The sequence below is a fragment of the Pristiophorus japonicus genome, chromosome 15, assembly GCF_044704955.1.
Source record: "Pristiophorus japonicus isolate sPriJap1 chromosome 15, sPriJap1.hap1, whole genome shotgun sequence".
NCBI lineage: Eukaryota > Metazoa > Chordata > Chondrichthyes > Pristiophoridae > Pristiophorus > Pristiophorus japonicus.
Window position 1 is genome coordinate 158262719 of NC_091991.1, and position 16503 is coordinate 158279221.

Genomic DNA, 16503 nt, shown 5'->3' on the forward strand with positions numbered 1-16503 from the left:
CCTAAAGTTTTCTGTTTCATAGATAAGTAACCAAATTTCACAATTGTGGTGACTGTATTGAAAACTGGAGATACTGGAAATATCAGTCTAAGGATAAGGGGTAAGCCATTTAGGACCGAGATGCGGAGGAACTTCTTCACCCAGAGAGTGGTGAACCTGTGGAATTCTCTACCACAGAAAGTTGTTGAGGCCAATTCACTAAATATATTCAAAAAGGAGTTAGATGAGGTCCTTACTGCTAGGGGGATCAAGGGGTATGGCGAGAAAGCAGGAATGGGGTACTGAAGTTGAATGTTCAGCCATGAACTCATTGAATGGCGGTGCAGGCTAGAAGGGCCGAATGGCCTACTCCTGCACCTATTTTCTATGTTTCTATGTTTCTACACAGCAGGTCAGTCAGCATGTGTAAAGAGAAAAGAAAGATTAATGTTTTGAATGCAGAAATATTTGGTTAATCTGTCTTTTCCCTTTACAGATGCTGACTGACCTGTTGCTTATTTTCCATTTTTGTTTCAGATTGCCAGTATTTTGCACTTTGTTCTTTTCACTTGCGGTAATTCTAATGACATTTCAAACTTGAATGCTTCTCATTTTTTAACAAGCGAGTTATTCGGCTAAAAGTCGCGGTCTCTGCAGGCGCATACAATGTGCACACACACCCGTAGAGGCCCCGCAAATGCACCTAAATCCGGCACTTCCGATCTGTCACAATGTCTTTTGACAGATCCAACTCATCTCCAGGAGAAGGGCCTTCGCGGGTGGAGATTTGGGCTATTTGCCCAACTCTTGCCCAGCGAGTGTCCTTCAAACTCTTACACCTGTTAAGGCCTGCTTTAACCAGCGTAAGAATTTTAAAAGATAGAAAAAAATAAATGTTATTACTTATTTTTTATATTAAAATCCCTGCTCATGAAGTTTATCTTTAACACTATTTAAAAAAAAAATTATTTCAAAAAAATATTTTTTTAAATAAAGTATTGAATTTAATGTAATTTCGTGTCCTTTTTATTTATGTGTGGGTTGCTTTTGTTTTTAGGGGTATTCTGTTTGGTAGTAATGGGAGCTCCGAGCTCCCATTACTATTAATGAGAATACCACATCATGATTGGTGGTCCAGGCCCACGTGATCCCAGGACATGCATACACTCCTGGGATATGTGGGCCCCTATGCTGGACTGCGCAGCTAGGCCTCGGAGCACAAATCTACGTTCCTCCGGGACCACTGGGTATTTTCGTTAAAATAAATTTGCTTGGAGGCATCTGTCCACAGGAAGCTGCTGACCATAAGTTTTGGCCCATTATGTTGTGGAATGCACTACCTGAAAAGGTGGTGGCAATAGATTCAATAGTAACTTTCAAAATGGAATTTGATGTATATTTAAACAGGAGAAATGTGCAGGGTTATGGGCAAAGAGCAAGGTAGTGAGACTAATTGCATAGCTCTTTCAAAGAACTAGCACATACAAAATGGGCTGAATGGCCTCCTTCTGTGCTGTATGATCCTATAACTGCCATAAATGCCCTCTGATGTGCACTAAGCACAAGGGGGCTGACATTCCGATTTTTTTGTGATACAAAAATGGTGGTGTTCCGGCATAGGAAACCAGTATTGAGGGCATGGGTCAGATACGCGATTTACAGCTGTTCTAAAAATCCATGATAAATTCCAGTAGAATTAGAAGCTGGCAGAAGATGCATCCAAACCCAAATTAGAGCATGTGTCCAATGACAGAACAATGAGGGCCAAAGCTGCTGTCCCAGAAATTGTGCCATTTAGATCAGAATTGTACTTGACATAAATTAAGCCTGTAGAAAAGCATGGCATATCAAAGCAGCAAATGCTTGAGTTCACAGGTTTTGAATGTCTACAAACATTGTCTGAAATATTAGCTATGACTGAAGTGATTAGAAATAACTTTTATTAATTATGAAAGAATGACTTTCAGCATTTCAGTCAGGAAAATCTTAAACTTCCCGCCCTTCCATTCTGGACCTCTTACCATGGGGTTCACTCTGGGTATTCCTATGCCTTTATGAGGGAGGCAGAAAAGATGGAGATAGGACGAAGACATTACAGAAGAGCACAGGGTATGGTAGACCAAAGGAGAAGATGACCAACTACGAGGTACTCTTCCACCAGAGTCTAAAGACCATGTCATTCCTTTGATAATGTCTTAGTGCACTTACTTCATGGGTTCTTTGCTTATGAATTCACAGCTCCCCATTTGTTGTAAAGAACTAGCTGGTTTGTTAAAACTTTGCTAATAATCAAACGGAACACTACCAGGTCATCCACCAGGTTCACAACGACCTGCCTCATCGTGGAGAACCTGAACTCAATGAACTGGGGTTTTATTGAGTTTTGTGAATATCACACGACTGGCTAAGCCACTCACAGTGCAACAGCTCCACAAGCCTGTGAGCATGCTCACAGGTGCATACATTACAAGAAGAGGTCTGCTTAAAGGGGCAATGGTTCAGTAGGCATAGAAGGGACTGTCTCCGATTGCAAACCGACCTCCAAACAGCCTCACAATCTCACAAACCAAAGAACAGGCATGCCTCTGAACACTGAAATTTGTCACAAAGTGACACAAACTGTGATTATCCATTTTATAACAAAATGAACATTTTTATTTCAGTCAAATGTCAGAGATAAAACAATTTTTTTGAAAGGTATTAACCAAAAATGTTTTTTTTTTTAGAATTTTAAGATTCCAGCCCAATCACATTGTAATGGGTCCATTCAGGTTGATGGTTGTAAAGCAGAGATTCTAACCGATATCCAATTAGAAGGCAACAGCGCTTACCTGGAGCTAAAGTCAGAGTGTGACCCAAAAGTCAACATAGAGGTTATATTTGAACACAAGTTGCCAGTGTTAAAAGGAATTCCAGCACATAACAAGCTCTTGTTTACAGCCGAAAGACACTCAAAATCTGAGTTTGAATTGGATTTGAAGTTGGGTACTTGTCATCTACTAGCAAATGGAAGTCTTCAAGTGAAAAATAAAACAGAATTAAACTTTTTGATTGATAATAAATGCAAAAAGCTGCAGGTATGTTTAATGATTTTATTTATCTGATTGTTGAAGTGTTAGAGGGATATTTTTGGTCTCTTCAATACATTTCTAATGAGGCTATATTGCATCATTGTTAGCTGATTCTATTTTGTCACATGAGGGGCCAATACTGGAGCATTTAGATATCTTAAATTTCGATGGAAGATTGTACCTGAGGTTCTAGCCACTGACTGATAAAAATACTGAAGTGATGTTGGCACATTTGAGTGCCAACTCCCCAGTCACAGCTTTTAAGCTCACATTATCTGTTGAGAGTCACAATCTCGAGTTAGCACACAGCAACTCTTTTCAATCTTTGGTGGATCTTTCTGGGGCCCCATGCCACTCGCAGGCCTTGACCAGAATGGACGGCAATGCGCCTGCAAACTTCTGATAAAGTGCTGCTGTGTGCAAGGCCCATCAATGATATGAGGCCTCAGAAAGTTCCATTCAGTTCAGACTGCGAGGGTTTAAAGTTTACATTATAGCTATTCCAATTCACTTCAGTATTACAATAGCAGCCCAGTATATGCACAAAAATGTTCTCCCTGCAGTAAACCCCAGATGTGCGTTGCTGTTTATTCCAATCTACTGCAAATCTCCAACTTCCCAGTGGAGCCCGTTCTGCTGCATCATTGGAATACAGAGGGCTCGAAGTTCGGTATCACCCCATTTGGGGCGTTAACTTTTGGAAAATTAGCGACAGGCACTGATGATTCTCAGCAACCACTAAATTGGGTGTTGGCACTCCAGGAAGGAAGTGGAGCACTAAGTCAAGCGCTACCACTTCCCTTGGAGCACTAAATCAGGCGGGCAGGGTGGTAGCGGTGCAGCACTGCACAATGTCCCGTGCAGCGCTGCTGGGATCAGAGGCTGCTTTCCTCCTTGAAGGGAAGGGCCTTCGCTGCAGGCACTTGCATTTGAACGATGTCCCTCATCACCGATGGCAGCCGCAATCCGCGACGATCAGCCCCAAGCCCTCTAACAGAACTCAACCTAAGGGATAAAAATAAATTTTACATGCAGACCAGCGGCGTTACCTTTTAATTACCGTTCCCCAAGCAGCCGGCCTCCCTGACAACACCACCTGCAGCTGTCGGTGTTGTCGCCTGGCAATGCTTCAGGGGGGCAGAACCAGGACAATGACGTCACGATCCCTGGGCGCTGGAGATCGTGGTGCTAGGGGCTACCGCCGCCTCGAACCTCCAGGTCAATTTAATGGGAGTCGTTTCTTACGCTGCGCCCACTCGGTCAGTCGTTAGTGACCGGTTATTGCCCGGTTATCGCCCCCTTCCCCCCATCCCCGGAGGTGATAATGGGAAGCGCAAAGGAGGCCAATTTCTCCTCCATAGTATATTCATGGCCTTAACTAATTATTGCAAACCCAACTACACCTTCATTGTTCAGCCATGAACTCATTGAATGGCGGTGCAGGCTAGAAGGGCCGAATGGCCTACTCCTGCACCGATTTTCTATGTTTCTATGTTTCTATTATGAATGTAAAGTTATAAGATTTAAATAAAATATATATTCTTCATGCATACACAGAAAACAGCTCTGATTGTATTTATTACTCACGTTCATCTTCACTTCAAGTGTTGAGACCTAAGCCCCAATTTTCTGCCCCCTCCCTCCCCGAGTCAGATGGTGTGTATTCGAACCTGCCTGGATTTCTAGGTCCAGGTTATTTGCATAGGCCTGATGAACCCCAGAGACAAGCCTCCCTCTTGGCAGGGGCCTGTACCCAGAAGTGGAGTTGGAAATCCAGCTGCTGCTGCAGGTGTGAGGAAGCACTGATAGCAGTTGTTTGCAGGGCCTTCTAGACACTGTCCAGAAACAGCAGGCAGACCCCTGCCAGCCCAAGGCTCCACTGCTGACCTTCACTTTCCTTTGACGCCTCTTTGTCTTTGTTGTATCGGGGCCAGGCAAACAGACACCCACCTCTCAATCTGGCTGGCTACGGGCGCGAATCCAAGGCCTCGCATGTAAACTGGGCCCTGCCGTTAAAGTCGGCAGGGCCTGCGGAAAATCCGGCCTCCCGGTTTTCCCGTCCATCTCAGAGCCCCTGCCCCTCCGCCCCCAACCCTCCTCCCTGGACAAAATTCTAGCCATTGAGTTGTTGTAAGCTCATTTGGGCAAGTGTCTGTTGTAAATAGTCCTTTGGGTTCAATAGGTTGTCTTGGTTTACATATATACATATAAATATATATATATTCATAAGTAATCATGTAATTTACTCTCTTTCAGGATCTGGGAGCACCATTGAAAATTGATGGGTCAGGTTATATTGTGATGAATGGAGTTAGCTTTGAGTCACAGATACAGATAAATGTTGATCAAACTAAAGTGGAAGGTCTGCTGACTCTGAAGTCTGGTGCTGTAAGTACTGTGTGCAGCTTTAGCCTTGTCTTATGAATACCACATTTATTACAGTGGAACAAATAGAACAAGAAGGGAGAAAAACATATCATTGTTCAGCAGGACAGGATAATAGTTATGTAAATGTTAAGCATTATATTGTACTGCAAATAAAACACAATTATAAAATCTATTAATGAAAGTTGCAGCTAACAAAATGAAACATGCTCATTGGACACCTCATACCCACTGGACATATTAAAGTTTAATTGCTTGAACTTCTGCAGAATCAATGTGGAATGCCTATAACCTACAAATAGCGATAATTTTTGACCCTTTTTTCCCCTCTAAGAATAAGCACGAGATTGACGCCTCATTGTTCCACAATATTGAAGGCGCCTCACAGCTCGGCATTCCAGGAAACACAGTTGTGACTTTAACAGCTGAGAAACAGGCCGACACATACAAGCGGTCCTTCCGATTTATTGCTGACAGCAAGCAGGTAAAGTAAAAAAGTGCTAAACATTCTCTGATTGTAATTGAAGAAGAATAACTAAAAGATTGCAGACAATTGAAGCCAGATATGCATATCAGAAAAGCCATATCCACCATTCCGAATGTCATCTATTTATTAATAATGTATAACTTCACCCTCTTTTATTTGTGACAGTATCTCCGAAAACATCAGTGAATTTATGTTTGTTGTAGCACAAATGGTCCACAAGTGTATTCTTTTTAAAGAACATATTTGAAGTATTTTTTGAGTTTATCAGTGTTTGTCAAACGGTGCAATGATTCATGACATCATTCCACATATTTGTTTCTCATTAATTCGGTGCAGTGGTTTGGAGTTTGAGACAAATGATTACTTCACAATATGACAAGGAAGTAGGTTGAGAGGCCATAAGCAATTAGTGAAAAGTCAATTTGGGAACACATATCAAGAAAAACTACTTTACTCAAAGAGAGATAAATGTTTGAAATAGTTTGTGTAAGAAGGTAGCAGAGACAGCAATATCGGGGTCATTCAAAATGTAATTCGATGTCATGATGGATGATGCCAGGTATTAGAAGGATAAGCTTCGTTACGCCAAATGGTAATTTCTTTCCAGCCACTTAGTCAATCTTCACATGAGTCACTAATACAAAAGCAAAATACTGCAGATGCTGGAATCTGAAATAAAAACAGAAAAAGCTGGCAATCTCAGCAGGTCAGGCAGCATCTGTGGAGAGAGAAACAGAGTTAATGTTTCAGGTCAATGATCCTTCGTCAGAAGTAGCAATAGTTCAAAATATAACAGATTCTTAAGGAGGTGCTGGGGCCCTGACGGGGGGGGTGGGGGGGGGAGGTGGGGGGTGCGGGGGTGTGGAAAGAACAAAAGGGAAAGTCTGTGATAGGGTGGAAGGCAGAAGAGATTTGAGAGACAAAGGGGATGATGGGCCGAATTGAGATGGTAATAGCACAAGTTAGGAAATAAAAGATGGGTCGAGATAGGGTGTGAATGGCAGAATAATTAACAGCTGCCATGGGAATCAGAGAGAAACAAAATAAAAAGGGGAGGGTGGAGTTTTTGTAACGAAAAAAAGGCACGGAAAGGGAACAAATATGGGCAGAGGTTATCGTTGCGTATGGAGAAAGAGTCAGACTGAACACTATGAGCTCAAAGTAAAGTGTGACCTTAGTCTTTTATTGCAGGTCTCCAGAGTGCCTCTCCAACCTGTGAAGCCTCCTTAAATAACTGTGCTCCCAAGGGATTATGGGATCCCTTGCAACTCCAGGGGATGAGCCCTCTGGTGGCTGTACAGAGTATATACAAGTTTAGATATATAACAACACTCCCCCCACCACCTCCCCCACCACCCCCCCTCCAAAGTCAATAGTGTAACTATTTACAATGTGAGTCGATCTGGGGCCCTTCTTGCCCTGGTTGATCGTCTCGGTGTGAAACCTGGTGTTGTTGAATCATTTGTTGGGCCCTCGCTGGGCTGCTGTGCAGCTGGTCTTGCTGGGCTGCCCAGTATGTTGGGCCCTGCAGGGTTGCTGTGGATGATGGTTTCTGCTTCGTGGTCAACCGTGGTGCTGGTTGCCACTGGTGTGTATGTTGGGGGATCAAAAAAGGTAGGGTCCAAGGTGGGTTGCTCAGGATAGTCCGTGAATTTGAGTTTGATTTGGTCCAAGTGTTTCCGGTGAATGAGTTAATTTGAAAGTTTGACCCGAAACACCCTGCTCCCCTCTTTGGCCACGACAGTGCCGGGAAGCCACTTGGGAAATTGTCCACAATTTAATACAAATACAGGATCATTGACTTCAATCTCGCGTTACACATTTGCGCTATCATGGTATGCACTTTGTTGAAGCCACCTGCTCTCTACCTGTTCATGTCGATCAGGGTGAACTAACGAGAGCCTTGTCTTAAGTGCTCTTTTCATGAGCAGTTCAGCAGGTGGGATCCCAGTGAGTGAGTGGGGTCTCGTGCGGTAGCTAAGCAGGACTCGGCATAGGCGAGTCTGCAGTGAGCCTTCAGTTACCCTCTTCAAGCCTTGCTTGATGGTTTGCACTGCTCTCTCTGCCTGACCATTGGACGCTGGTTTAAACGGGGCAGATGTGACGAGTTTGATCCTGTTATGGGTCATGAATTCTTTGAACTCAGCACTGGTAAAACATGGCCCGTTGTCGCTCACCAGGACATCGGGTAGGCCGTGTGTGGCAAACATGGCCTGCAGGCTTTCAATAGTGGCAGCGGACGTGCTAGCCGACATTATCTCACATTCAATTCACTTGGAGTACGCGTCTACAACCACAAGGAACATTTTACCCAAGAACGGACCTGCATAGTCGACGTTTGGAGGGCCAAGACTATAAACTTAGCGGCGCCTCCCTGGGTACATTGCTCAACTGCGAGCATGTATTACATCTGTGAACGCAGGACTCTAAGTCCGCATTGATACCGCGCCACCACATGTGGGATCTGGCTATTGCTTTCATCATTAAGATGCCTGGGTGGGTACTGTGGAGGTCATTGATGAAGGTGTCTCTGCTCTTCTTGGAGACCACTAGTCGATTGCCCCACAGAAGGCAGTCTGTCTGTATAGACATTTCATATTTGCGCTGCTGGAACGGCTTTATCTCTTTCTGCATTTCCACTGGGACACTGGACCAGCTCCCATGAAACACACAGCTTTTGACTAGAGATAATAAGGGTTCCTGGCTTGTCCAGGTTTTGATCTGCCGGGCAGTGACGGGTGATTGCACACTCTCAAATGCTTCCATAACCATGGCTAGATATGCGGACTGCGCCATTTCCACCCCCGTGGTGGGCAATGGCAGCCTGCTGAGCGCATCGGCGCAGTTTTCTGTGCCTGGCCTGTGGCGGATGGCATAGTTGTATGTGGACAACATGAGCGCTCATCTCTGGATGCGGGCTGATGCGTTGGTATTTATCCCTTTACTCTCGGAGAACAGGGATATAAGTGGCTTTTGGTCAGTTTCCAATTCGAATTTTAGCCCAAACAGGTATTGATGCATTTTCTTTACCCCATAGACACACGCTAATGCTTCTTTCTCAATCATGCTGTAGGCTCTCTCAGCCTTAGACAGACTCCTGGATGCATAAGCAACCGGTTGCAGTTTCCCGAAATCATTAGCTTGTTGCAGTACATACCTGACGCCATATGACGACGCATCAGATGCTAGTACCAAACGCTAACATGGATCATACAACACAAGCAATTTGTTTGAGCATAACAATTTTCTTGCTTTTACAAAGGCATTTTCTTGGCTTTTGCCCCAAACCCACTCGTCCTCTTTTCGTCGTAAGACATGCAGTGGTTCTAACAGTGTGCTGAGACCCGGTAAGAAGTTACCAAAGTAGTTCAGGAGTCCCAGAAACGACCGCAGCTCCGTCACATTCTGTGGCCTCGGTGCGTTCTTGATTGCCTCCGTGTTCGCATTGGTGGGCCTGATGCCGTCCGCTGCAATCCTCATTCTCAGGAACTCCACTTCAGGCGCCAAGAAAACGCACTGCAATCATTTTAACCTGAACCCCACGCAGTTGAGTTGACTAAGAACCTCCTCCAGGTTCTGCAGATGCTTGACTGTGTTCCGACCTGTGGCCAAGATGTCGTCTTGGAAGACCACGGTGTGCAGGACCGACTTCAGTAAACTTTCCATGTTTCTCTGGAATATCGCCGCTGCCGATCGGATTCGAAACTGGCATCTGTTATAAACAAAAAGACCTTTGTGCGTGTTGATGCAGGTGAGGGCCTTCGATGATTCCTCCAGTTCCTGCGTCATGTAGGCTGAAGTCAGATCCAGCTTCGTGAATGTCTTTCCTCCCACCAGCGTTGCAAAGAGGTCGTCGGTCTTTGGTAGTGGGTATTGGTCCTGTAGAGAGAAATGATTGATAGTTACTTTGTAATTGCCATAGATTCTGACGGTGTTGTCTCCTTTGAGGACTAGGACGATAGGACTGGCCCACTCGTTGAACTCAATCGGGGAAATGATGCCCTCTCTTTGCAGCCGGTTTAGCTCGATCTCTACCCTTTCTCTCATCATGTACGGTACTGCTCTCGCCTTGTGATGGATGGGTCGCGCCCCCGGAATTAGGTGGATCTGCACTTTTGCTCCTTGGAATTTCCCGATGCCTGGTTCGAACCGCGAAGGAAATTTGTTTAAGACCTGGGCACACAAAGTGTCATCAGCGGGCGATAGCACTCGGACGTCATCCCAGTTCCATCGTATCTTTCCCAGCCAGCTCCTGCCGAGCAGCGTGGGACCATCGCCCGGTACCACCCAGAGTGGTAGCTTGTGCACCGCCCCTTCGTAGGAGACCTTTATGGTAACAACGCCGATTACGGGAATCGGTTCTTTTGTGTAAGTTCTTAGTTTCGTGCAAACTGGAGTTAAGACTGGCCTTGAGGCCTTGTTGCACCACAATCTTTCGAAAGTTTTTTTGCCCATGATGGACTAGCTCGCGCCCGTGTCCAGCTCCATTGTCACTGGGAGTCCATTTAGTTCAGCATTATTGGGGGACAATTCGTGGTGAATGTGTGCACCCCATGTACCTCTGCCTCCTCGATCTGAGGCTCTGGTTCATCATGATCCTCCGTGGATCTGCCCTCCTCTGCAACATGGTGGTTTGCAGGTTTAACAGGCTTTGCAGCTCGCCTGCACACTCGGAGGTGTCCCATTGTTCCATACTCTTTGAATCGGCATGAATGGAAATGATGATCACCCCCGCAGTACCAACAAGCTGTTAATGGCCTTGCATTCATCACCCTTGATGTTGGACTCTGAGACATCTGCGGACATGCAGCTGCAGGTATGTGTGACCTGCCCTGTACATTACAATTTGAAAACAACATCACTTTGTTCACAATACTTGTAGCAGCACTTGTGTGCTGAGAGATTTGCTTCATATTGTCACTGCTGGCAATGAACGCCTGGGCTATCGCTATGGCCTCACTCAAGGTTTGGGTCCCTACAGTCAAAAGTTTGCGAAGTATGGTCTCGTGGCCAATGCCAAGTACGAAAAAGGTCTCTGAGCATGCGCTCCAAATGTTCTTCAAATTCGCAAGGCGTCTTAGCTCGGCGACATTAACTCGCCACTTCCTGACCTTCAGACCTTTTGTAGGTGTAGAACCGGTACCTCACCATCAGAATGCTTTCCTTCGGGTTCAAATGCTCTTGGACCAGTGTGCACAAATTGTCGTACGATTTCTCCGTGGGTTTCGCTGGAGTGAGCAGATTCTTCATGAGGCCATATGTTGGTGCCCCACAGACGGTGAGGAGAATCGCCCTTCGTTTGGCAGTGCTCTTTTCCCCATCTAGCTCGTTGACCACGAAGTATTGGCCGAGTCGCCAATTGTCGTGTATGGAGAAAGAGTCAGACTGAATACTGTGAGCTCAAAGTAAAGTGTGACCTTAGTCTTTTATTGCAGGTCTCCAGAGTGCCTCTCCAACCTGTGAAGCCTCCTTAAATACCTCTGCTCCCAAGGGATTATGGGATCCCTGGGGACTCCAGGGGAGAGCCCTCTGGTGGCTGTACAGAGTAAATACAAGTTTACATATATAACAGTTATGATCTGAAATTGTTGAACTCAATGTTGAGTCCGGAAGGCTGTATAATGCCTAAACGAAAGATGAGATGCTGTTCCTCGAGCTTGAGCTGAGCTTCATTGGAACAGTGGAGGTGGCCGAGGTCAGAGTGGGAATAGAGCGGAGAATTAAAGGCGACAGGAAGCTCTGGGTCACCCTTGCGGACTGAACGGGGGTGTTCCGCAAAGCGGTCACCCAATCTGCATTTGGTCTCCCCATTGTAGACGAGACCACATCGTGAGCAGCGAATATAGTGTACTAAATTGAAAGTAGTACAAGTAAATCAATGGGACCCTGGACAATGTCACTTTCAAATCTTTGTGTCAGCCGCTATGTGATTTGTTTCATAACGTATGGTATGATTGGCATTGTCTCTGATTCACATTTGTTGGTAATAGGAAAGTGACATTAATATATTATAAGAAAACATTGCAGTGTAGCACAGTTGTAGACAAACTACCAAGCATATACTTATGCTCTATGTGTTAATGTAATGTACAGTGTATATCACCAGGAAAAGCTTTGATGAATCCATTGTAACTATGATTACATTTTAATTAGATAATTGAAGATTTGACTTTCGTTCAAAAGGCGCATCATATTTCATTGAACTACAAACTTACTCATAATATAGAGATGCTCAAGATGCTACTCATAGATGGCCACATTGACATACAGGTAAGAAGCTATGCCATTCAAAGAAATTAAGACCTGCATTTATATAGCACCTTTCATGGTCACCGGAGGTGCCAAAGTGCTTTACAGCCAATGAAGTACTTTTTGGAGTGTAGTCACGTCACTGTTGTTATGTAGGAAACGCGGCAGCCAAGTTATGCACAGCAAGCTCCCATAAACTGCAATGTGATAATGACTAGATAATTTGTTTTTGTTATGTTGATTGAGGGATAAATATTGGCCAGGACACCAGGGATAACTCCCCTGCTCTTCTTCGAAAGAGTGCCATGGGATCTTTTACCTGAGAGAGCAGTCGGGCGGGTCTCGGTTTAGCGTCTCTTTTGAAAGACGGCACCTCCGACAGTGCAGCACTCTCTCAGTACTATACTGAAGTGTCAGCCTAGATTTTTGTGTTCGAGTCTCTGAAGTGGGACTTGAACGCACAACCTTCTGACTCAAGAGACCAGAGTGCTACCAACTGGCTGACATCGCTAAAATATATTTGTAAATTTTTATTCATTTAATTGTTTAAAACGTACACCAGAAGATTTTCATTTATGTTGAAATGTGTTTCTTATAAATATGTCCAGGTATAATTTTGACAAATTTTCGTACTTTTGCAGGATCGTAATCTTTTACACATATAACTGTTAGTGCCAAGGAGAAGGGGGATGATAATGGGTGGATTTGCATGTTATTTTTTCATCTCTGAGTCATGGCTTAGAATCTAGTCTTGGCTGATGAAAGGAACAACTGGAAAGATTCTTTAGTCATTTTTAAAAGCTAAGCGTGAATTAAGTTTGGCCAGTTTCAACCTAGTTTCTAGTGGGACCAACTTGCCCATAATTAAGCAATACTTAAAATGAAACCCTAATTTCAAGCTCCTGCACCAGTCAGGAATGAGCATGTGGGAGGGGGTTAAAATATCCACAGCATAACACTCACCGCACTACATATGCGCCCTGTGGTATTTTAACTGGTGCCTTTCAGGTAGCATGTGTGGCCCTCAACCCCAGGGATCAATTGATGTCATGTAGATGTGGTTAGTACAGCTTATTCTAATTGTTAGCATGTTTACTGCTCATGTAAACTTTGATTGTGAACTAATTCAAAAGAAGTTAAAACTTCAAATAAAACTGACTTTGAGAGAGAAAAAAAGTTTCAGACACAAACATCTGAGTATGTGGTCATTGAAATGAAAAAACGTTTTAAACTAAATGCCTACTAGTCCTGATGGAACAATGGTAACAATATCTGGACAATGACTCATTAAACATTTCCTTACATGGTGCATATTTTTAATATGAAAGCATATTTCAGTAAGGTATGTAATATTTTAAGCAGTTATATGAAGCCACATTTAATTTTCTCTTACCTCATTTTTAGTTTAACATTAAATTCCTACCAGCACTATTTTGAATAGGTGAATGACAATGTTAAAATAGCACAAACAGAATTATAATGCAATTACATTAACTAGCGTGCTAAGTAATACCCGAATATGCCTTGGTAAATGCTTTGGCCAATCGGTGGGTTTACTGTCACTCTGTCTATCAGACTACCCTGGTACTGAAAGAATTAAAAAACATATTCAACCTTTCCTCATAAGTCAACAATACTTTGTCGTATAGAAGGGAGGGATTGCTCTAATTGCTTTGTGTGGTAACTGTAAATACATTCAAAGAGAACAAGCATACAATATTGCTGAACATAAGAACATAAGAAATAGGAGCAGGAGTAGGCCATATGGCCCCTCGAGCCTGCTCCGCCATTCAATAAGATCATGGCTGATCTGATCATGGACTCAGCTCCACTTCCCTGCCCGCTCCCCATAACCCCTTATCCCCTTATCGTTTAAGAAATTGTCTATTTCTGTCTTAAATTTATTCAATGACCCAGCTTCCATAGCTCTCTGAGGCAGCGAATTCCACAGATTTACAACCCTCTGCGAGAAGAAATTTCTCCTCCTCTGTTTTAAATGGGTGGCCCCTTATTCTAAGATTATGCCCTCTAGTTCTAGTCTCCCCCATCAGTGGAAACATCCTCTCTGCATCCACCTTGTCAAGCCCCCTCATAATCTTATACGTTTCGATAAGATCACCTCTCATTCTTCTGAATTCCAATGAGTAGAGGCCCAACCTACTCAACCTTTCTTCATAAGTCAACCCCCTCATCCCCAGAAACAACCTAGTGAACCTGCTCTGAACTGCCTCCAAAGCAAGTATATCCTTTTGTAAATATGGAAACCAAAACTGCACACAGTATTCCAGGTGTGGCCTCACCAATACCTTATATAGCTGTAGTAAGACTTCCCTGCTTTTATACTCCAACCCCTTTGCAATAAAGGCCAAGATACCATTGGCCTTCCTGATCACTTGCTGTACCTGTATACTATCCTTTTGTGTTTCATGCACAAGTACCCCCAGGTCCCGCTGTACTGCGGCACTCTGCAATCTTTCTCCATTTAAATAATAACTTGCTCTTTGATTTTTTTCTGCCAAAGTGCATAACCTCACACTTTCCAACATTATACTCCATCTGCCAAATTTTTGCCCACTCACTTAGCCTGTCTATGTCCTTTTGCAGATTTTTTGTGTCCTCCTCACACATTGCTTTTCCTCCCATCTTTGTATCGTCAGCAAACTTGGCTATGTTACATTCAGTCACTTCTTCTAAGTCGTTAATATAGATTGTAAATAGTTGGGGTCCCAGCACTGATCCCTGTGGCACCCCACTAGCATAGAGCAATTCTGCCCCCTCCTAGAAGTCCATATGAAAACGACTTCAGCATCAGTTGCGGTCACTAGGGACTTGCACACATCAGGGGGTAGAGATTTCGTTCAAATCCGCCTGATTTCTGGCAGACATCAGGCATATGAGGACGGAAAATCCACTGGGAGTAGTTTTGTGGCTTCCAATGGTTACTGCTCATTTGTGATTTTCCACTGAAGGTGAATACAGCCACTATGTCGGTGGACAGATTCAAGAGGAATAGTAACAATGTGATGATATCATCCAACATATTTCCCATCATTGCCACCGTAGCAACGCTAGACGCAAGGGATGTCAGTGGGTTTGTGGAGCATGCTCGAAGGGCCGAATGACCTAATCCTACTCCCATTTCTTATGTTCTCAATGGCATCCAGCATTGCTATAGCAAGCGGAAGGGTACTTAAACTTTCAGTTCCTCCCAAGGGACTGCAGTCAACCTTGGAACCTGCAATAGTTGTCCTTCCCCTTAGGCAGGTTCTCGGCAGAGGCAAGAATCCCACTGAACCCACCAAAATGACTATATTTTAGCTGGGTTTAGCACGGGGACAAACAGGCGGCGAGAAGCTGTGCTCTGCTACAGATACAGTAGGATTATGCCAAAGCAGAAAATCCCAACTCTGCCCTCAACTTTTTTTTTGTCTCATAATACTCCTGTGAAGTGCCGTGGGACGTTTCACTACGTTGAAGGTACTATATAAATACAAGTTGTTGTTGGAGTGAGGTGTGTTGGGATCAGCACCAGTGGTTCCATCTGAAGCCTTTTCTGTATTAAACTGAAAACATTCCTTCAAATCTAAGTAATTCCAAACAATAATGGATAACATACACTCTCTGACGGTGCGGCCATAGTGCTCTCGTCTCCGAGTCAGAAGGTTGTGGGTTCGAGTCCCACTCCAGAGAATTCAGCATGTAATCTAGGCTGACACTGCAGTGCAGTGCTGCCAAAGGGTTCATTCCTTTGCATGAGATGTTAACCCGGAGCCCCATCTGCCCGACCAGGTGGATGTAAAAGATCCCACGGCACGATTCGAAGAAGAGCATGGGAGTTCTCCCTTGTGTCCTGCCCAACAGTTATCCCTGTAGCAGTGGCGCAGATGGCCTCCGATACAGCAGAGACTTGGTTGTCTGACCCCGCAGGAATGGAGTCAGGTAATTAGCATATCGTTGGTAGCTGCCTGTGCGAGTCTTAGTGCAGTTTGATGCCTGCTATTTGGGGAACTAGGAACATGTGGCGGTGTCAGCTGCAGACCTGCCAGGCCTGGCTGGAGAGGCCTGAGGGTCTTGCACAAAGGCTGCTTTCCTTACAGTAGCCAATTGCTTTGTGACCAGCTGCAGTAAAAAATACTGGCCCTCGCCAATCCTGTGGCCCCTATTTGAAACTCTGATCTACTGCCCCACTGTGGGTGTACAATACGTTGGGGGCACCACAGACGGGACTGGTGGGAATTTCTGGCAGGTGATACCAACCCACGAGACCCAGCTCCATTCCTGATGTCTGGCTGCAAGGATCAGATGCAAGAACCGCCCACCCCACCACCTCAG

At 44.5% G+C, this 16503-nt stretch overlaps 1 protein-coding gene across 1 annotated transcript in view; it reads left to right on the forward strand.

Moving 5' to 3' along the window:
• Window positions 1-4201: 4201 nt before the first annotated feature.
• LOC139281624 (uncharacterized) overlaps window positions 4202-16503 on the forward strand; it is a 106928-nt gene continuing 94626 nt past the window's right edge. The window contains exons 1-4 of the mRNA XM_070901769.1: window positions 4202-4309; window positions 5307-5438; window positions 5770-5919; window positions 12076-12192. Coding sequence (XP_070757870.1) covers window positions 4202-4309; window positions 5307-5438; window positions 5770-5919; window positions 12076-12192 — 507 coding nt within the window. The remainder of the gene's footprint in view (window positions 4310-5306; window positions 5439-5769; window positions 5920-12075; window positions 12193-16503) is intronic.